This window comes from Lates calcarifer, linkage group LG23 (assembly GCF_001640805.2).
Source record: "Lates calcarifer isolate ASB-BC8 linkage group LG23, TLL_Latcal_v3, whole genome shotgun sequence".
NCBI classification, from domain to species: Eukaryota; Metazoa; Chordata; class Actinopteri; family Centropomidae; genus Lates; species Lates calcarifer.
In genome coordinates, this window is record NC_066855.1 from 10752414 (window position 1) to 10776276 (window position 23863).

The following is a 23863-nucleotide window of genomic DNA, read 5'->3' on the forward strand; positions in this document are numbered from 1 at the left end:
GTTTACTTGACTGCTACTGACAAAAATAAAACTCTTCATGATCAACAATATGCAGTTATTTAGATTTAATAAAATGTTTATTGAACAGCATTTCAATCTCATCAAGTATATTTCTGATATCTAGTTTAATGTGAATGATTAATTATACATGTGAGTTTTTAGGCTGTAGTATTAATACCACACTACAAATATTCAAGACACAAATGTAAATAACTAGTGCTGCAAAGATTATTAATATTACTCTGCAACTATTCTGATAATTGATTATTTCTTTATTTTTCAAGCAAAAACTATTAATAATAATTAATATATAATAGAATATATAATATTCTCAGGTTCTAAGTTTCTTTAATATTAGGATTTTTCACTTCTGTGAAGGTAAACTGACTCTCACAAAGTTTTTGGAGTGTTGGTCAAAAAACAAGACAACTGAAGATATCATTCTGGATTTCCAGGTGGTTTTCATAGCTATTTTTCATTAGTTGGAGCATCTTATAGATCAAATTATATTATTTATTCAAGAAAGAAAATTGCAGCCCTGAGTAGGACAGAGGAGTACAGATAGTCAGCATCTTCAAAAGTACAATTTACAGGCTATTATCCTGTCTGTGATCTAGTTGCACTTTGTCTCCAAATAAACCACTTCATGGCTAATTTTAGGACTTGGTGGTTGTTTGCTGTGCTGCTTGATTTGGCTGTGATACTGACAATTTCACAACCACCCAAACAAAAGGGGTCAAAATCCTGTAGGGTTCATTAAACCAGTTCAAACATGGCAGGTGTGAAATCACTCTGTGCCCTGTGTGTGTGTGGTGGTGGTGGTGATGGGGGGAGACGAGAGGCTCTTCACCCTGAGGGACTGACACAAGCTGCCCGTGAGTGAGTCCCATCTTAACTATCAATTAGTGGATGAGATGGCTCTGACAGTGCAGCCTGTAGGAGTGTTTAAACCGTGAGTGCTCATGTTGTTATCAGGAAGTGTATATTATGCGAAGCTTGTAATCATGTACCATAAACAGCTAAAACAGTTGAAGTGCAGTTAATAACTGGTGTCCCCTTTGTGTAGCTCTGTAGACATCATCGATTATGGTACAGTATGGAACTATTTCCTACACAATTTAACCCCTATTTTGGAGAAATGTGTCAGTAAGGGCAGCATTTCATCTGAGAGGACAAATTGCTCCCTACTGTCTTGCTAGCGAACTGGATCAAAATGGAGGTCACATTTAAAAAAAAACCCATACACATATCACTCTACAGATAATAAAAATCCTTAGTCAAACGCTCACACAGTGTAAATAATCTACTGCTGCTATCCACAGTCAGACATAAGCTGTGTCATAAATCTAAGTGGGTTTTGAGGATGTACTGTGCACAGTAGAGGAAAATGGCAAAATAAAATACACTTATAACAGACAGTTTGCATTTGAAAAATGGATAATGGATGTTGGTAAAACAGCTTCAAAAAGACTTTAGAAAACCAAATATAGGTGGATGGATGGATGAATATTGTTTTGATCAACTGGTTAACTGTAAAATCAATAAAATGATAGAAACTAGTGTTTTTAAAAAAGGCCACTACAGTTCAACAGTCGTAAACACAAAAATATTAGATTTACAGTGATTAACAAAAAAAACAAAAACAAAAAAAAACTGAAAAGAGTAGAAAGGTGGTAAATTCTGACTCTGTTCTATGTGACAGCAGCATGCACAATATCAGGACCCTGAAACTGAAGCTGCTAAATGGGAACCTGCCCTTATTAATCTCATTATTTACACCTATATTGCTTTTAAAACTCACATGCGCATGCAACAGTGAGTTGTGTTTATTGTGTTAAGGCTGCAGAAATCCAGTCCAGTGATCAGATGTGTTTGGTCAAAGCAGAGTAGTTAGAAGTGCAACAGGGGAGCTCAAAGGATCCTATTTGTCAGTGCGACCAAAGCATTACTCCACTGTCAACCTTATCACCATGTCTTCAGCAGTGTGAGCAACAATCAATAAATTATGTCAAGTCTGTGAGCACACTCACAGAGAAGGCCACTGCAGAGCACTGCAGGTATTCTGAGTGGTAATATCACGTGGATATCAAAATCCAGATATTTGTTAGTTTTTCTCTCAGTTGTCTCGCAGCTTATTTCTCTCAAACTGCACTGTTTGCAAAATCAACCTGTATTAAGTATGGAGTGCACCATGTTTACTGTCTGCCATTTTATTTATTGCTCCAATATCTGAGAATTTGTACATGATGAAAGTGCTACAAAACTTTAAAATATGTTATAGGGAGTAATGGATGAGCAGATGAAGGGGTGATTTTCACCTGTAGAAAGGGTGTAACACTCACACAGGTGTCTGTCTCCGCACTTCAAAGCTAGACAGTTGGCCAGTGACCCAGATTTCCATAAAAGTACATTAAAAAAATGGGGACCACTCACACACATACACCAAATCTTTTGTTCTGGATCAGTCTAACACTTTTAAGTATGACTGATGATCTGCAAAGGCTATTATCTGACAGAGAAAAAGTCAATAACATTTTGATGATGACAAAATGAGGTTGAAATAAAGGAGAAATTAAACAATGGATATGGTATTAATTCAATTTCATGCACTGTGTTAGATTGAAACAGCTAAATATGTGCGGTAGCCCTGCAAAGACAGACAGCCTCATAAATCAACATTAAAAAGTGTCATCTTATTGGCCAGTTGTTGATTAGAGGTTGTTTTTTTCCTGAGTGCTGACTGATAAAGCTGGTCAGTGTGGCAGAGTGACACAGGTGGCGGTGAGTGAGGGTGATTAATGGCTCCTCGTCGAAACAGGTGTACAGAAAATGCCTGGAAATGGTGTGGGGGGGGTGGAGGGGGCCTCCTCTGGAATAGCAATACACTGTGTATGCTGAATGCATAACCTCCTCATGGTTTGCAGATGTGAACATTTACAAGATCATGATTGTGGGAAAGCACTACAAGTCAAAACGAATAAATGCCTGACTAAACAAGGTGTGTTAGGAGATCTGCTGAATGAAAACTGAGGCTATTTCTCCACCGTTTTCTTTTTTGCCAAAAACAGCAAAACTTCTCCTCCTGCTGCAAAGCCTGTATTTGCTGAACTTGCAGAATAAATGCGAAGGAAAAAAAAGTAGTTTTTCTGACAGGCAGTGGCATCTGCAAACCTTATATTCTTTCCTTTACGTGGCATTAGGTCGTGAAATCTTCTGATGATGCAAAAATCACTCGTAGTCGTGTAAAAGCCAGAACTAGTCCCTGCACCGTGACAAGAAGCATGAGAGACAGTATCTATTTCTACCACTTGTACACAGATCCTCTATGAAGGAAAAATTGATTAAATACTGTGGATGAGAAAATAACAGAAGCACTGACCATACAGCAGCCCGTCAGTAAATATCAATTTGAAGAAGTTCATAATGTTCTGTTCAGAGTTGTTGATGATTAAATTGTGGTCATTTTTAGGCAGTTTGCAGTGCAGCCAAGCAAATATTAAGTTATGAGTTATTTCAGTCAGTGTTGGAGAGGTGTCTACATGTTGTTCCTCTCTGGTAATAAGTGTTACATTGTCAGGATTTGAGAGAAACACACCAACAATACACAGAAGACATTTAGCTTGTCATCAGATGAGTAGAACAGGTGTAATTAATATATAACATAGACGGTGGCTCCGTCTCTCTAGCGTGGATCACTCAGATTACTTTATATGCTGTGTCTGCCTGACCTCATTGTATCACCAGTTTATTGTCTTAGCCTGCCTTAAAGGGATCGTCCTCTGAAGCTTACATATATTCTTACTTGGTTACAGCGTCTCGAGATAACTTCTGTTGAATGCTCTATAAATAAATTGACTTGACTTGACTTGACTTTTCATCTTAACATGAATCGCTTTTGTAGCACAGGACTGAACAATACAACAAACCAGAGCCTCAAAAACTACCATAGTGAAGGATGACAGTTCATAAAATAACAGTGAGAGAAAGACCTTGAGTTGGGATTGTCAGAGTTGAAAAATCAGACATTTTCACCAAACCTGAACATTAGGAGTTTTACAAACATTTATCTCCTCTTCTTATGAACAGCCTATAAATCATAATTTCACTAATAGTCATGCATGTAACTGAACTTTTAGGGGCACTAATCTTGTAGCGACCAGCAGTAGGTGCTTGTTGGCCTGTCTCTCCTCATATGTTCAGACACTGATGTTCAGTTTTATGCTTGTTTCAGGGTTCAACATGTTGTTATATGTTTTATGTATTTATTATGATTTATGCTGAAGTCTGTGTCCTGTGTTTTAGGAGGCTGCGACACAGATTTCCCATTGGGGACAATAAAGTTGAAACTGAATTTCATTTTATGCAAAAGTAAAATCAAATAAGTCCCTACCTGCGCTCACAGCCTTCGCAAGTCGCCGCAGCCTCCTCTGGTGCGTCTTCCCTCTGTAGTGGATCTGGGCCTGGGCGCTGGAGTTGAGCTGTATGTTGCACACCTGGCACATGGTGGCGCTGCCGCTGCTCTGACGTCGCTCCCGTTTGGCCCTGTGTCCTCCCCCCGCCTTCCTCTCCTCATCTTCATCCTCCTCTTCTTCTTCTTCCTCCTCCTGCCCCTCCTGACTCTTGCTGTCCAGCCAGTCAGGGCTCTTGGGACGTTTCATATCTGGAGGAAAGAGAAAAAAAGATGACGGAGGTCATTAACAAGGAGATTAATTAGAGATTATCTGATTGAATAAAGGTTATATAATAAGAAGTGTTAAAAATGCGTGTGAACAGAAGTAATACGGCCCCCTTATGAGACATTTCATAGAGTGAATAGTATGCATGTTGTTGAAGCCTCCACAGGGGGGCAACAGAGCAGCATAACTCCACTCAGAGAGGAGAGGTGTTGGTATTTTTCTCTAGTGTGATTCAAACTGCAATTTTATGTGCACTGCCATTATACAGCCTATTTTTTTTCTTAGCCACACAAAAGGATGCTTATCACTAAGACTTATCTGCATTTTTTGACCAGTGTGTTCACTACCAGCATGTACACATTTCAAACGTCCAAATGCATGTGTTAGAAATTTTTGACATTGCATTAAAGGGCTTGAATTAGACATCCATTAGCTGAGAAGAATGACCTATCTCTGGCACACATCACAGCATTACAACAGTCTGTAGATAAGTATCTTGTTCCAGCGTCTCTCTATTTATCAGATAATAAAGGACGATTCCCGGGGTACACAAACTGACATGTTTCTTTGTGAGAGCACACAGCTTTAATACCTGTGATGGCTGAGCGGTTATGGAAGACTGACAGCATAAATCAAGCTGCAGCTACATGGAAATGTCACCCAAAGTCTAACTAAATTCTTTGTTTTGGTGCCGTTCGTATGATAATGGCGTCAATTAAGTCCTCATTGTGTTGTACATTTTATCCTCCGCCTTTGCTGAATGTAACCACCCCACCGTCGCCGCCACCACCACTACCACTGCCAAACAGAAACCATCATTTGTTCAGTCTTTACCATTATAAAAAATTCAATTTGGTTGGTGGAAAGATGAAAGTGGAATGGAAAAATGTTCACTGGAATCCATCAGCCCTCCCAACTCATCCACCCCCCTGACCAGCAGCATGGACTTCAAAGCTGTAGCCCATCCCCACAATTATTTGAATGAAAGTCTGGCAGAGGATGAACAACTGCTGGTGAAGCCGGTGATGGAATAAGGAGGGTTTCTGCACAACCAAGCATTCTTCCCAACCATAACCCACACAACAAACACACGTCTGAGATGTACAAAGCATCAGAAAATGGTGAAAAAGGCCCATCGCAATTTCCAAAACCCAGTCTGAGTTTGACCCGGAGCCAAAGACAGCTCACAAATACTACACCATCCCTGGCAGGGTTGTTACCAATTGAATATACATTTGCATTTAGAAAAATCACATTGTTGTGATTTATGCCTGATAAATGCCTTAAACGATTAGTTGAGCACTACTTGAATTGGCCCAGAACTTTTATATTTTTGCCAACCTGTTTACTGTTACTTATACCTGTGTATCACCGACGAATGCTGGTGCACACATTCCTTTTTTTTCCAGGTATAATGATACATTGATTGTTTTCCTGCCCAAACAAGCTCCAGGGTCGAGGCAGAAATATGCCGCTGCTCTCCGACTGACTGAGACACAACATGTGTCTCAGTTCTGTCAGACAGCTGCTGGATAAGAGCTCAGAGTTTTGCTCTCGCCTCCAAAGTCTTTTGTCAGTAAATGGTCTGCCGTCACAGAGCAGTATATTGATGTCGAGACAGCAGACAGGGTCAGTCGGAGGGAGGTGTGGGCCGTCTAACTCACTTTAACGTGGTTTGCATCAACAAGGTCCTCTATTCAGGGATGAAATGGATGGGGGAAACCAACAGAACTCAGTTTACTCGTCTTTTGAAACTAAACATTTCTGTCTGTCTTGTAGTTGTCGGGCCTATGGGTACAAATGATCTAAGCTTTAATCAGCAGATTTACAATAGCGTCTACATTATCAAAAATGGTTGCACTGTCACCTCTGAACAAACAACAAAATTCATGCCATATTTCTGTAGTTTTATTCTCTTGAAGTTTGAACATGTTCTAGGCAAAAAAAAAAACAAACAAACAAACAAAAAAAACATAAGGATTCAGTTTCTGGTATTATTTCTGTATTTAGACAATCACAAACAAACTCTGGACTTAGTGTAGTGAGTTTTATAAATTAAAAGAAATTTAACCAGGTAATAAAATGAGCAAATGAAACATAAACATGATTTAAAAAAAACAAACAAAAAAACTCATATAATGAGTTTATATAATGATATAAGCCATATAATAGCCTATCAGCACATAATTTTATCCATGAATACATTACGTTATATTATGAAACAGACTTATGTTATATCCTATGGTATATATGGTCTTAGGATATGGGTATGTGGTCAAAAGAAATTGTCCCAGATGCCATATCTGACAATATAAATTATACTTGATTGGGTTTTAATGTGCCTAGCTTCTCTTGTGTGGCCTTTTTTCCCTTTGATCATCTTAAAATAAACAGCCCCCTAGACGGACATATTTCTGAACGAGCACACTCTTCAGGCTGCTGGTTTTAAGTGTTGGCACCGTTTTTAGTCCAGGTCGAGCACTGTTCATATTCTGCTGGCTTATGTCTAATACTGTACACTGAAGCCGCTGGTCTGTAAAACCTCCATCACACTAGAAACTCCCAAGCTGCTCCACTCACTCATCTTTATGTGGTCAGCTGGAGTTGGCACCTGACAGCCCCATTACAAAACACCTTTTAACAGGTTGCCGGCCGGCCGTCCAGCAGCTGCTGGTTCCTGTTGGCACTCTGCGCCACAGCCTGGGCAGCTCTGCCTGTTTGGCACCTGAGCGGGCAGCTGGGAGCAGCCCAGTCCTATGCTATGGACCAAATGGCTAAAGTGACTAGTGCTGCACAGAGTGAGCTGAGGCACCTGCAGTCTGAAGCTAAAACCCATCACAATGGTTATGGCAGCCCTGCAGGGTGTAATGCAAAGTATTTAGCTTAACAAAACATCCTTTAGGAAAACTGAATGAAGAAAAACAAATTACAAAAGGATAAATCACTGCACTGTCCAAAGCAGAGGATGCACAAAAATCTACATCAGTGGTCATATCACTCAAAACAAGAATTTGTTTTGCTGCATCTGAATCATAATGGCTTGCAGATAGAACTCCAGGACCTCCTGTGCAGATTTTTTGACATCCAGTAAAGCAGAATGAGTTACTTGCTGGTAGTATTATCCATACAGAAAACATTAGCTCAGTCTAATGGCAGGATTTTTATGTATCATGGAACAATTTTGTTTGCTGAACATCTTCATGATACAGAGAGCTCTCAGAGACTCGGTACCTTTATCTGGAGGCACAGTATCTTATTGTGCTGTCCTCTTAGTAATGACGCTATCTGGCTCCTAGAATACCAGCACATATCAGCCTGTCTGGTTGTTGGTCTAGGACGAGGAAAGACTACAACGCAGCCAAGAATGTGAAGCACAAGTTGTACTCTCTCCAAATGGATGATGATGTTGCTAACTACTGGATGAATAAATAATCAGCTGTTTGCCATATGAACTTTAAAAAGTGATGTTTCTCTGTTTCAAAGTGGCCAAAAAATCAGCTATTACCAGTGTAAAGCTTCATGAAATCACCAAATAAGTTTTGAGGATTTAATATTCCTAACACACAACTTTTGTACAAAAATAAAAAAGCAGATAAAGGAGAAATATTAGCACTAATTGTACAGTAAATGCAAATCTTTTCATGTAATTGTAAAACATGTACAAAAACCTGACCTCCTGACGTCTTCTTTCATCTGCCATTGACCCTGTTTCTCCACCTGAGCACTTAACATTACAGTTATTTACTGTTAGTGTGACAACGTTGCAGAGTGGAAACGATCCAAAATATTCAATACCATGACATCCTGCATCTCGTAAAAGGGATTCCAGCTAAAGATTCTTGTCAGCAGCCAAACAATCAAGACAGCAGATTAAAAAAAAAAAAGAAATAGTTCACCTGCCTGTAAGTCTCACATCTTTGTTTAACATTCCACTAACTTTATCAGCCAACAGCATGCTCAACATCTTTTCTTTATGACCTAAGACAGCTGTATGATAATGACCTGTCACCTTCATAAACTACTCTGTCAAGGGACTCATTTGTAGCCACAGTGTAATGTTCTCCACATGGGTGGATACATAAATGAAGAATCATTCACGTTGCCCTTTGACATGTATATGGTCTGAATTTTAGTCTGAAAGAGAAACAGGAAGTTAGACCAACCCAGTATTGGCCTAAAAGTACAGTAATTTGTAACTTCTTATGTCACCTTTGGTGTTACATCTTTATCAAAGCTTCCATGAAGGTCTTCTTGATGCTAATCTGACCCTGAGAGATGGTGAACAGAGGCTAACAGCTAGCTGCAGCAGCAGCGAACACATCCAGTCCAGCTGAGTGGATACTGAGCTGACAGGCAACTATAAAACTGGCAACCTGTTCAGCCTGTTTCCCCCAAGCTGCTCTGCCCATCTGTATGATGTGCTGCCTGCCTTGATGTGCTGCTGTTTCATGCTGGGGGGCGAACTTGTTTATCATGAGCTTTGACAAATGAGGGGCTGCTGCTAGAAAAGCTTTAGCACTGCGAGGTCTAAAAGAGTTATTTGAAATAACACAGTATCAAAGAGGTGCTTTCTGGGAACATGCAAATTTCAAAACTGCTGCAAAAAGAGCAGGTGTTCTGCAGCTGAAAGAGCTTCTCATTTTCACGTATGTTCAATTTTATGAAAACATCTTGTTCCATTTTTAAGTCACATTAATTAATTGTGAGCCTGTGGATCATTGTCCTATATTTTCTCAAGGGGACACAGTACAGCATGGCACCTCTCTATATATAGCTGCACTTAATTCCCTGCAACACTATATCTATTACACTATAAAGGCTACGTGGCTATGTAATGTTTTTTTTTGCTCTTTTAACTGTACACTCCACCATCTGTCTCTATACAATCAAAGCCTGCTGAATTATTATTAATCACACACGACTACAAGGCAGCCTAAGAATATGTTTCAGAGAACCAAGTCCTCTGTTTAGACTGGCCTTTAAGTATTAAGACAGAGTGCCCTCCATGGTATTAATCCACCTGAACCTGTGAACTTTTGCAGCTCATTCTGCTGTGTGATCTAGGAAACTTCCTGGAATGAGCAGGTCTAATCCAGATGTGTTAAAAGGTGGGCCAAGGCCTATAGTGCCTATATGCAGGGCAGCTGTTAATGGGAAGTTTTGGCTTTAAGCACATGCTCTTTCAAAAATGGCTTTGCTCCAGACACTGAGGCCAAGATGAGTTCCCTTGCTGCCACACCTGTCATCACTGTTCCATTACGTGGACAACAGACGACAGCAGATTACACGTTTGGCCCGACATGGAAAAACTGGACAGTGGGGGAATATGATTAATAATCTTGTTGATTGTAATGGGATATATTTACTGAGTGACGAGTGAGTGTAAAAAAATTCTAAATCCTGATTATTTACAAACACTACATGCCCTGAACAGAAATCCAGCTCCTATACGGTTCCTTTTAGTCTTCAAGTCAATTACAGCTGTGTCGCTAGGCAACCATGCACTTCCCGTGTGAAGATGAATTTGAACCTTTTTCCACACAAATTGCAGCTCAATTATGCCGTAATTTGTGCAGAAAAGGGGAAGAAATGGACACATTTTACAGACTGCTGGATGAAGACATTTAAAGTCTGCAGAGAGCTGGACCTGAGTCTGATAATATAGAGCAGGATGTATTGATCTCTCCTTCGTAACATGGACGAACCAGATTACAGAATAATCCTCCCATAGTTGTACTACATGGTGCAATTTTCACATTTGCTCATCATTTTCAGCCAGTTTTCCACTGACTCCCGTAAAAATTATTCATGGCTATGGTTGTCCCAACAGTCAGGGTGTGTGTCTGTCCTCCAAAGGTGGAAAGGAAAAAATATGTTGCATTTTGCTTGCTCTTGTTGCTCTGGATACTGAATCTAGGTATCAGGGATAATGGGGATTCTTGGTCTGATGGCGATTTTGGTCGTGCTCCTACATGCTGACAATCGTGGCATTTCTAGTAAGTGTAATGTGGATGCAAGAGCAAAATTCAACAACAAACCCTGTCCCATTTATATACTATCAATTTGTTTCCCCAGTTATGTTTTATGGGGGAATGTTGGAAATGTTACTACTCTAGTTTCCTGCTTCAAGTCACATTTAATTATTTAATATTTAACCAATATCACAACTTTTCCTTAACCTTGACTAAGTGCTGTGACAGACAGGGATGCAACAGCAGGGATAAACAACAGGCAAGCAGTCAGTCAGTGGAGTCCAAAAAATACAAAAAGGGATCAGGCAGGCAAAAAAAAAAAAAAAAGAGAGGCAAGAATCATAATTTAGTAGAATGACAAACCAGAAACAAAGCAAGGTTCTACAGCTTTGGCAGCACAACATGATTCAGCAGAGGACTACTGTTTGTGGTCAAATAGTACAGTACATGTTTGAGTGATAATAGTTGATTAACGATAGAAAATGAATCCACAAATATTTTAATAATTGATTAATCATTTCAGTCAGCAAAACTGCCAATGTGAGGATTTTCTTCTTTTTTTGTGCTATGTGATAGTAAACTGAAAATCTTTGGGTTTGGGAGTGTTGGTTGGACAAAATAAATAATCTGAAGACAACAAATATCAAACTGTAAATCTTATAAGCCTTATTTTTCATTATTTTCTGACACTGTATGGACAAAGCTATTAACTGAGAAAATAATCAGCAGAATATACTGAGTGGATACTGTGTCTTGATGTTGTGCTAGAATTGTTAAAATTAATCAATAGCTTTTTTTTATTTTAGACATATCTTGTTAGACTGTTTTTTAATGTTTCTTTAGGTGTGTGGATGATTCTCTGTTGTGCTTATAAAATGAGGATGACAATGATGTCTTTATTAAGAAAGGAGCCCAAAGTGAAGCATGACTCAGTGGAGCACAAATGCACACAAAGACACACAGATGTATTAAAAACATTAAGATTCAAAAACACACACCTTGGCCCTCAAAACAATGTAGACACATACACACTGTTTAAATGTATACCATGTGGACACAACTGTGTTAGCAAACATAATCCCCACAGCATGAGTGGACCTTTGTGTGTCAGATCTCCATGACAAGGTCATTTGCAAATGTTCCACTCATATAATGCAGTGATTCACTCTGTTAGGTAAGTGAGTGGGAGCTGTGAAGAGGGAAGAGGGAGAATATTTTTAGTCTCTACATTTCCCTTGGACTCAGCTGATACTGGGAACATGGGGCAACGACACTGTTTATGTACGTGTAGTTGTACGTAGGATGAAAGCAGTGACATATACTTTTATAGACCCCAGAATCTATTCTGTTTTTTATTAAGTTGATGAAGCCACAAAATAATAAAACCAGATCATGTCTGCAGTAAAATGACCAAAATAAGGCAATAAATGCGATTATATGATGCAAAAAGGTAATTAAAGGGTTTATATGGTGAAGAAGACATTTGTGAAGAAGAATTAGAATTTAGTTCAAAATTTTGTTTTTGAGTACTTCCCCAAAAGTCATTCAGCTTTGAACTTCAGTAACCAAACACAAAATCTGTGTTCAAATTTAACTGCTGCTCAATCTGGTGTTTGACGTGCATCTATTACTTTTTTTTTTTTTTGGGGAAAAAACATTCAGTGGTGATACTGAGAGTTTATTACCGATGTTTTCCTGTATTACAGAGCATGTTTCAGTGCACCACATGTGATACCCACTCAGACTTGAAGCCAGATTATTTAGTGAAACATATAAATATCCATTAAAATAATGGCAACACAAGATGCTGTTGAGCCCTGGTAGCACCAGTTATTCATGTGAAAAGGCACAATCATGTGTACACACACACAAACACATACTCCTCTAAGGCAGCCTGGCTGGGTTCCCAACAAATGTCTGTACTGGTTTGGCATCCATCTTGTAGACACCTCACAGCATTCGCCAGATAAAACACACACACAAACACACACTCAAACCTCACCAACAACAGACTGTCACTCTAGCCAAACACTGATTTTATTGTTACTGTGAAAAATTAAAATAGACATACAATTTTTAAGCCATCTTCATAATGTAATGTTTCATAATGTATGGTATATTATATGTTAAATCTAGAGTGACCAATGCAGTAGTGGCTACTTTAGAGCCAGTGTTTTATTATATGCTGCAATTATGTTTGAACAATTTTTAAAACTTTGTTGTAACTTCACGTCTTACTAAGATCGCAGCTATTCGTGGTTTTCCATCCCTTAAACCGCTGCTTTGGGTGCCGTCCAAAGGAAAAGTGGAAAGGAATTTGAGCAATTCACAAAGTTTTGAGGTTGTGGGTTTGATCCTGTGGCAACTTGTACCGTGAAGTCCAGGACTCAGAGGAAAGACTGAAAGGCTACAAGAAATCCAGGAGGTGTCGATGTAGAGCTCAGCTCTGGGAGTTAGAGATGGTTTGGTAGTTTTAGGGTTGTGGGTTTGATACCTCTGAGGTGCATTAAATTTTGAAGTGCAAAGGAAAGAGTCAAAATCTCTGAAAGATCAAGTTCCCCTTGCCAAGTGTGTCGGGGAGTTGGAGGATTACTCTGCAGGTTTGATCAAGTCCAACACCAGAAGATAAACACAAAGGCTGCAGGAAATCAGAGTCAGGTGTTTGAGCTCAGCACTGGCTCTGCAGTGTGCGTCCACACACCACCGCTGCGTGGACCTCCAAAATGTCCCCTGATATCTCACAGGTCCACTGATTGTGAGTGATGTAACGATGGCAAGGACCACTGTTGGATGGGTACGCAAGCAGAGACACAGACAGACAGACACAGACACAGACACACACACACACACACACACACACACACACACACACACACCACTCTGTGTAGCAGGAGATTAGGTCCAATGTTAAACAAAGAGGCAGCGCAGGTTTGTGACATGCCAGCTCTTTAATTAGACCACCGGTATCTGAGGACACAGATACCACTACACACACACACGCACACACACACACACACACAGTGAAGCTGTCACGAGAGCAATAGAGCATCAATAAGTGTCTAAACTGTATCACACATGCTCATTTTGAACACCACCTCCCCACCCCCCCGCGCATGCCGCCGCACACACACACACACACACACACACACACACACACACACACACTTCTAAACCTGCTCCAGATAAGTGTTTGTAATCCAGGTTGTTTGTCTGTCTATTGTTTGTCATAAGAGGCGATAAGAGATGGAGCAGCCAATCAGCTGTCACCTTCTCTGATGCATTGTGAGGCTCCACAGGACCAGACAGACCTGCATGCCATCTCTTTGAATAAGTGTTATAAAGTATTTGCCATCAAAGGCTCCATCATCTCCTATTAATAATTTCAGTAAAATCAAGACATTTTCTTTCTGCTGTCTGCTCCTTCTACTCATTTCTGTTTAATCTCTTCATTCCTCTATTCAATCTCTACTCTAAAAATGTTACTGGTAATATATAGCACATGATAATCACAATCAAACAACAACAATGAATTAAAGCTGCAATGATTATTCAATTAATCAATTAGATGATTGACAGGAAATTAATCAGCAGCTCTTCTTTATGGTCAATTCATTGGTTTAGTCATTTCTCAAGCAAAAGTGTCAAATCATTTCCCTGGTTTCGGCTTCTCAGATGTGAGGATTTGCCAGTAGACTATAAATGTCAGCTTGGTCTGATCATTTTTCAATAGTCAATTGAAAAACTAATTGGCAGTTTAATCCATAATGACACTATAACAACAATTAATAAATCCACACCATTATGATAAAATAATAGTATACAAAATGGCATCTTCTCAGTTGTTCTAATGTTATCAGTGTTTCTTAAATGTCATTACTTTGTTGGAGGAAACATAAACAATCAAAATATATTAAACAGTCAAATTTTGGCACAAACAGAGAATCATAATCAGAGAAATCCAGTCGTGCAGTTTTAAAATGAATCCCAGTCCCTGCACTTAATCCCTTCTCAGCAAAAACCTTGAAACATTCACATAAAGATAGTTTTGTGCTCTGCATAAACACTGCTGAGGTTTGCCACTGTCAGGACTGACAAAATGTAATCTCCTTCACCCAGGTGGAGTTTATGAAACTGAAGTGTCATGTAGCACGTGGCTGGATGACTGAATTTCCTTTTGTGTGGAGACAGAAGAAACCCCACACAGAGCAGTTTGCTCTGGAGTACGTTAGTTTTACCAGAGCTGCTATGTTTTATCATGTTGTTACTTTTTAAGGACCACACCATATTAATGCATGTCTGAGCTCATTTATTATTAAACGTTATACATTGTACATTTTATATGGCCTGTCTTCCATGTCTGTTTATGTTTTTGTCAAAGCTTCATCATCATTGACTGGTAATGTCGTAGGCACAGTTATATTTATAACATCTGGACCGCTAATGACACAACAGCAGGAGGAGACATCATGTTCTCTGTGCTTTAAGCATCTGCAAGTTTATTTTGATACCATTAAATGATGGTATAAAATTTAATAGGAATAAGGAAAAACATCTCTTGAAACATCTTTAACAGGAAGCACCCTGGTGGCTCAGGGGTTTAAAGGCAATGACCATGAACTGTTATTGGATGTCCCTAGTTTTACTTGTGCTGGAGGCCTTTATTTCATGTCCCCTTATGTTTCTCTCCCATCATTTCCTGTCTCCTCTCTGCTGTTGAGAGTGGTATGGCTATTTACTGAAAAACCAAATTCTTTCTTCATATGAATTATTCCTTTGTATTTCAAATTCACTGAGTCACTGCCATGTTTTGTACCCAGTGACGGGACATTGAGGATATAAGAGTGGGCACGTCATTGTGGCTAAAACAGTTGGTAAGCATTCAGCTCTGTGATAAAAAAAAAGAAGCAGAGGACATGGGATCAAGCCAAGGACGAAGAATGGTGCAGTAGGAGAGGAGAGGAGAGGAGAAGAGAGGAGAGGATGTTGGGAAAACCTAAATGGGACAGAGGAGCTCAATCAAACTGAGCTATTTTTATATGCAAAGTAAATGCAGAAGGTAGGATGATGGAAAGTAAATTATGAGCAAAAATCAGGGTAGAACAAATGGGAAAACTGGGACATTGGGGGGAAATTGGGAAGGACAAGTTTTTCTATTTCTCTCTCTCTTTTTTTTTTTTTATCTGGAGGGGGGAACTGCACTCCAACCAAGGGCAACAGCAATTGTGGGCATCTGTCATCGGCCATCTGGGAGAACCCTAAGGCTGCTGTGGGGACCAAAGCAAATGTGACCTGTGAATGAACGACAGTAGTGTACTGGAACACTAACAGTGCTTATACTCACATGCAAACAGAGGAGAAAATAACATACCATACAGCTTTCAAACCAAGACTTTGTATTTAATACACCTTGGGAATGAAACAATTCATTAGGTTTTTTCTTCAAAATATGATTTAACGTAACTGCCTGGTTGTTGAAGGAATAAAGTTTTACATTTTGGGAAATATTTGCTTTTTTAGATGAGACATTCAAGATCAGTCTCATGTCTGTTTGGTAAATATGAAGCTACAGGCCACAGCCATTTAGCTTAGCACAAAGACTGGAAACGGGGAAGAAACTAGCTTTTCCAAATGTAATGAAATTTGCCTTCAAGCACTTCATCCATCTATTCATTATCTATTCTGATTATCCATTAAAGGTCACAGGGACTGGAGCTTACCCCAGCTGACACTGGACGAGAGGCAGGGTACACCCTAGACGGATATTGGAACCTGCTAACCACTGCACCACCGTGTCGCCTGGCTTCAAGCACATCTAAAGCTCCATTATAAACACATTATATCTCAGTTATTTAACCAGTGCAAAAATGACTGTTTAATATATGGTTATGTGTTGGACTGGCACCTGGCCCGGGAAGGCTAGCTATTTTTATGCTAAGCTAGGCGACTGCTGGCTCCAGCTAAATATTGTAAATACAGACTAAGCATAGTGTTGATTTTTCTCATTTAATTCTTGGCAAGATAGCAAATACACAAAAAATGTATTCCAAACAGTCCTCAAACCATCTAACATACTATATGTCAGCAAATACTTTAAATGGTCTAAATATGGCTGGTTTCAAAGATCTTGCAGGCAGGTTGAGGAACATACAAATATGACGTGGGAGTGCTGATCACAGTGAGATGGATTAGCTGGGACAACTGTGTCGTTCTCATTTTCTGACAAGGAGATGTGGGCTGCTGAGGGGATCGGCCTACAGTCAGCTGTAATCCTCCTCTTCCTTTCCTTCCGCGCTCTAAACAAGGCCTGACCTAAATTCTCTTTAATAGTTTTCGATACATTTAACAAATGGGAGCTTATTGCACGAACTAGCATGGCTAAGTGATGCCAAAAAATGTGTGAATTCATACTGTATGTGGCGTATGTTGGTGAGAATCACCAGCTATTGTGTTTCCCACTCTATTCCTCCTGCTAACGACACAGTGATGAACACACTAGCTGTTTGGAGAATTAATCTGGTTTCTCTGATTTTTGTACATTCCTTCTATGCTATAAAATAATTTAAGCTATAGGTCCTCTGTGTACATATTCAAATATATAAACATTAAAGCACATGCTATAGTATTATAACTCTTATAAGAATAGAGTGACTCTCCATTGTAAAAACATGCATGCACAAGGATGAGAATTGTAGCTAACTCACTCAACAAGTTAGTCCCAAATCTCAAACTAGGAAACTGAGACACAGAGCTACTTTTGCTGGGGTCAGTCCTGCCTTCTGTGTGAGAGTTATTTAATTTGCTCAGGGCCTAATGTCTCTGGCCAGCTCAGTTAGTTTTCTGTGCCTATTCCATCTTTTGTCTTTGATTCCTGCAAAGAGCTAAATAAAGTTTGTCTAGTCTGAAATTAAGACTGTGGTGACTTCTCTGCTCTTGGATATTGTTAGGCAACATTAAAGCTAGATGTAAAATTGTGAGGGACAGAAAAAAAGGAAAAGAGAGGCAGGCAGCACACTGCACATTGCAAGCTCACCAAAACTCAGTTCGGCAACATTTCGAACATCAAGGCATGTGAGATGAAAAGCAGGCTGTTTATAGAAACAAAAATGTCAGCTGCACCTACAATTAAAAAGGTCATGTGACAACAAATAAGCCATCATCCCAAAACAGTCTGCTCTGTACATGAGAATGTGTTTCTAAAAACACCATAAATAAAATATATTTCCCTTCTTCTTCATATAATCTCCTGATTGTAGGTAGAGCTCAGCTGTGTGTATGGTCTGTTTTCCTTCACACAGATGCTGACCTGACACAGCCCTTGAAGATCAAGGTTGTACTGTTCTTTTCTTTTGTTTGCTACGTTTGTCTTGGACCTGTACCCAACCAAACCAGGGTTAAATGTGGAGCTGAAACAGTTGTTGATTAACAGATTATTCAACAAACAAGAAACTGGAAGACATGAATCGAACAATCAAGAAAGTAATCAGCAGATTAATCAATGATGTAAGTGATTGTTAGTTGCAGCCCTGGTTCATGTGCACACTATCCATCTTCTTTTCTATCGCCACTGTTCTTGTGGAGCTTTTCCTCACATCTCACTGACTTTTAATTGTGAGGAAGTATCTCCTGCCACCGCGTGAAAACAGTTTCAAGTGATATTTATGGAGAAAAAAATCATTATCACGGGCTCCATGTGCTCTCTGGCTTAACAACTCAATCTCCTACAAGTATGTCTTGTACATAAATAGGTGCTCCACCTTTTACTCCGACTTCCAACTTAGAGCTACTCCAAATGCCAGCTTGCCAAATGCATATATTGAGCTGTCAGTGTAGTGAGTTGTTGGGTCCATTATTGCTCATGATAGATGTTCTGAAAATAACCTTAGATGCAAATTCGGCATTGAAAACAACCCTGGCAGCTATTTGAGAAATATCAACGAAAGACTACTAAACTCTGCTGGCGCTGACACACAGGCGTGAACACGTGTTTACATTTGGAAAGGACCTCAGGGTGGAGCAGGGTTAAGCCACTTTCTGTCTGTTGTCCCTCTGGACTTCATGCTCCTGACAGCTCTCAGATCAGTAACTGGATGACACTGATGATACAGACTGAAGCGAGGACTCATGACATCTCAATCAAGCACCTTATCTCACTCTCTCTCTTTTTTTTTTTTAGCCCTGGCCCCAAGTTATATTCCCACTGTTTCTATAGAACTTCAGCAAAGTGCTAAATATGTTTATGCTAAACGATGGCATGTCGAGCAGAAAATCCTTCCATTTGGAGGGGAAACGTATGCTTTCCATGTGGAGTGATAGCAGGAGGTGGGAGGAGAGAAGTATGGAGGCAGGGATGACTAATGTGGATGACTAAGAGATGTGATCAGGGTGCTTTTCTGTGTCATTTGTCTAGGCTACGTCTAGCCCATCAGCTGATAAATATACATTGTGCCAAGCTGATGGCAAGACCCCCATGTACAACATATTTTTCATTTCCTTTTTCTCCCATTTTTCATATAGATGGCATATTGAGTGAGCAAAGCATGAACAAAAGGAGATGGTTGAAATATACGATTATTCACAAACTAGCAGCTGAATGTTTTCTTTTTTTTCCCCCAACAATGCTCCAAAATACATGAATATAAAGCCTAACAGCTATTTTCATTACAGACTTATCTACTATTTCATAAATTAATTGATTAAAAAAAACAGTGGAAAATTGCACATTACAGTTTTTTTTAAATCCAGAGCGATGTCCTCAAATGGTTTGGTTTGTCCAACAAACAGACATTAAATTTAAAATGGTATAAAACAGAGAAAAGCAGCAAGGCCTCAAACTGGAAATGCTGGATCTAAGGAACGTTTGAAATTTTTCCTTAATAACTGACATGAACGATTAATCGATTATCAAAATAGTAGCCATTTCATTTTCTGTCACACATGTGCAGTTCAACTCTGAGTGATTAGAAAGAAAGTTTGAAGTTAATAGGTTTTGCAGTATTTTTGTATCTGGCAAATGAAAATCACAAGTCACCACTGTCTGAGAAAATGAACAATTCTGGCCTTTGTGCAGCCATCTGCCAAAAGTGTATTTGATTTTTGTCACCTGTTCTATTCACCTGATTTGGCACGCTCAGACTGCCACCTCAAAGTCAAACCGCAGTGGTAGACAAGATAATACAGTACTGCTACCAATGTGTGAGGTTGGTTATACTAGAAAAGTTTGATGTGTTACTATGATGATTCTTGGCTACATACATTAGTAATCATCCAAACAAACTAAAGATTAAATTACTTTTCGCTGCTGTGAGAATCGCTGAGGTAACTAATCACACGGTGAAGAAATTCAATGGTGTTTTATTTCTGGAGCAAATCACCCCAACGTTGACAGATGACTGCAGATAAGATCGCTGCTCTTTCCCGCTCCAATTCCCCTAATCATCCATCCTCCATGTTCTTATCTGTGCTGACTCCTATTGGAAACCTGACAGGCTAAATTGGATTGACTTTTAATTAGGTGCACTCCCCTGGTAAAATGGCTTTAATTGCCTGAATTATCTCACTGGCTCCTTATGGTGGCAGGGTGAGAACAAGCACCTGGATACCTTTTCCAACAAATAAACCAGTCAGTTAAATCACTTTGAATCAAAATCTTATCAGCCTCTCACTGAGAGGACTTTCAGGTCATTAATGCTGTCGATTGTATCCAAACAATACAAACATTACATAATGTCATTTGTGGCCTCAGTAGCTTTAGTGTTTGATGTTTAATAGTAGATGAAGTAAGTCATTTAGAATACAAAGTAATTGTGGGATCAACTGGCTAAAACTGCCACTGATTAAAAAAAATATATCAAGTAGTTAACATTAACTATCATTATAACTCAGTAGCATAGATTCACACTTACTTGAGTAACGTGGTCATGAGCTCATGTCTCAATAAAAAGAAAAGGTATTGTTGACCCATCCATTCACCCCAACATCCTCCTGATGCTGACGTTCTTGCTCTTTATACTCTTTATACATCATAACTACCACACCCGATGTCACTCAACCAGAAGTAGAAGTAGGAAGAAAATGTCAACCATAATAAGCTGCTGCACAGCCAACCTATGGACTCATTTTTTTACAGCAGGACAGTCTGTATGTCTTCATATATATTTATATTCTATTTTCTTCATCAGCTTGTTGTTAACTTTATCTGTCTGCCATTTGCATCTGGAAACAACAGTAATGAGAACCAAAACACCAAAGCTGCAAGTTGTACAATGAAAACAAGGGGCTGAAAGACGCTCCAGCACTCAGTAAAACTGGATGAAACGGAGGTGGATAATAATTCTTCCCTGTGGCCTCATCACTACAAGTAACCTTTACCACAAGTGGTCCTGATCTGTTGTTGATTAAAAAAAAAAAATAAAATAAAATAAAAAATAGAGGACATTGAATTTGCCTGTTTTTTCTGTTTCACTCATCCCTCTTGCACATGCCCAAGTTATAAAATAACTTTATAAAAACATTATAAAACATTATGAAAAACAACCAAGGCTTTTATTTGCTCATTACAAAAGAGACACTGTATAGATATGACATAATTCTTTAAACTGGCTTGCAGTGATATAGATACATAAAATGATCAAATGTTAAAAAAAAAAAAAAAAAAAAGATAGAAAGAGAGAAAAGTCCAGACATTCATGGGACAGCTCCCTAATCTCTGCTCACTTCTGTGCAAACACATAACATTCGACTGCTATATTCTAGTTGTATTATTGTATTAAATGGACAAGCTACAGTAGCAGCTGAGCGCTCTGTGTGAAATGCTCCATAAGAAACTGCACAGTAGCAGTAACACATTTAAGTTAGGCTAATTCTTATGATACACAAAGCACTTCTTCTAAAATGCAGAGAAAATGGAAAATGATTAAAAATTCTGTAAGTCATTTTAGTCGGACGACCACTGACCATAAGTTGTTAGTGGACAGTCCAATCCAGTGGCTTCACCATCAGCACCCTGTGATTCAGTTGTGACTCAAACAGACAGCTCTCTACAAGCAGCAGAGCCCCTTCAATTAACGACCATTTAATTTGGTCTGCTTGACTGGTCTTTGTACTCAGCACTAATGGCCATTAGAGAATGTAACACACCATTTAATGGAGGAACAAAGAGCAAAATTATTGCAGAATAAGAGACTGCATGACAAATCAGGTGCAAAGCAAAGTTATTTGATCCAAAGAAAAACAGGGAGGAAGGAAATAGCTTCAAAATGGTTTCAAAATGGCAGAGCTGCTTCTTTTCTAGGCAAAATCTGACTTCCAGTTTTGTCAGTCGCACTCTGTGACTGAATCTAGTTTAACTGTAGGGCATAAGGACTATTTTCTCACCATGTCTGAAAGAAATTAGAGACATTTTCTCATTAACACAATTATCCAAAGCCTGCAGTATGTCAGGCTATATATAGATAAATGAGCTTGTCCTGTTATGCATGTCAGTAGAAAGGAGAAGACTAACAACTGTATCAAAACTTCAGCATAATTAGTTATTCCTAAAACAAACAGCCACAACAATGCTGTTTTGTAAGATGGTGTTTATCAGTTCTATTAGTAATTATCCCACTTGATACTGCAGGAACACACACACACACACACACACACATAAAGATTGTTCCTTCTGGACATGATGCTACATGGAATTTCAGTAGGAGCTGGAGAAAAACTCATTTGCAGCAACACGCCATCAAGATGTTCCCTCCCAACTTCCAAAGCAGGTTAATTTCCTTTAACTGGTAACTGTGGTTGTACCACAAGAACCATAGAAACCAACACTGGTGTAGCAGGCCACATCACTGAAAAGGAACAAAAGCTAAAGGGGGTGGGGCAAAAATCAATTCAGAGACGAACTGCAGCACCCAGACAATGTATGCCTTGCACACACTATATTTCTTTCATACACCACTTATGTTGTAGTTCATCTTCAGTGAGGCAAGGTGGGGTGCATTTTAGATTAAAGAATTTTATGAGCAGCTTTGCAAGATGAGGGCAAAGTATTTTGTGGATACTTTGTGTCTGTGCCACAAGCCACAAACGAACTTTTACTTTTGCAACGTGTGTCGACTAAGACATTTCCATTCAGGTTGAAGGCAATGATTCGGTCCACAGTCTGTTTTCATTTTAAAGTCCCTGTGTCCACACATGTTGAGTTTCACTGGGACTAACATCATATCATAGCTCACATTTGGTTATGTTTCGTTTTGAATTTCTGCAGAGTATGAGCATGAAAATAGTGTCTCCCTGTCTCTTCACTGAATTAAAATTTGGTTTTAAATTGAGAAACTCACGTTTGACTTGGACCGTGACACCAAGAATCAGAACTGAATAGATCTCCTCACCTAAACAGCTAAGGATTTGGTTCTCTGAAAGCAAAACATTAATGTTAAATGTTAAATCTGAAAGTAATATTAGTAGTAAGAATTTAAATCTACATTTTGTTCAGATGTACAGTTTCATTGTGAAACGTTAAGTTTCCACTGGTCCTCCACAGGAAGCTGTTTAGCACAGATGGTAAGATACCCTGATCTTGATGCAAATGAATTATCAATAAAATGGAATGAAATCATGTAAGAGTACTGTTTCTGATTAATTCTGCTCATGTCCATTATAAAAAACATTTTCTTTGTGATCATATCCCATGCATCCTCACAGCTGCACACATGGGTGTATGTACATGCACAGTCAACACACACACAAGAGAGTACACACCTATATGCACCACACACATACATACACACGTGCGCGCGAGACATTTTCACATTGCTGCCTGCTGTGCTGAATCTGTACCTGCAATCCTGCCACTGGGGAATGGACAGGTAATGGACCGTATGAAAATTCAACTTCCCCACACAGCCCCACAAGGTGTCTGTCCATCCCTCCGTCCATATGAGCTGCTGTCCATTAGTGCTGCTGCGTTACATACAACATGCTCTTTTAGCTTGCTTTCTTCAGAGCAGTGTAAATGTATGTTTGTGTTCATAAATGCAGCTAAAATGTGACACACACTGCTTAATTCACCACTCAGCAATATTTTGGAAATACTGTGGCATTTGAGAGGCAACTTCAGGTTTGCTTGAGGAGACCAAGAAATCAAGGGAGTCTCTGTGCTGCATGTACATACTAACATATCCTTTAGCACCTTAAGTGTTGATATTACATGACATGATGACAGGATGC

At 39.3% G+C, this 23863-nt stretch overlaps 1 protein-coding gene across 1 annotated transcript in view; it reads right to left on the reverse strand.

The window, feature by feature from the left end:
- The window catches only part of LOC108901707 (zinc finger protein 385C), a 64299-nt gene that overhangs the window by 32937 nt on the left and 7499 nt on the right, over nucleotides 1-23863 (reverse strand). Inside the window, exon 2 of the mRNA XM_018703315.2 lies at nucleotides 4391-4660. Coding sequence (XP_018558831.1) covers nucleotides 4391-4660 — 270 coding nt within the window. The remainder of the gene's footprint in view (nucleotides 1-4390; nucleotides 4661-23863) is intronic.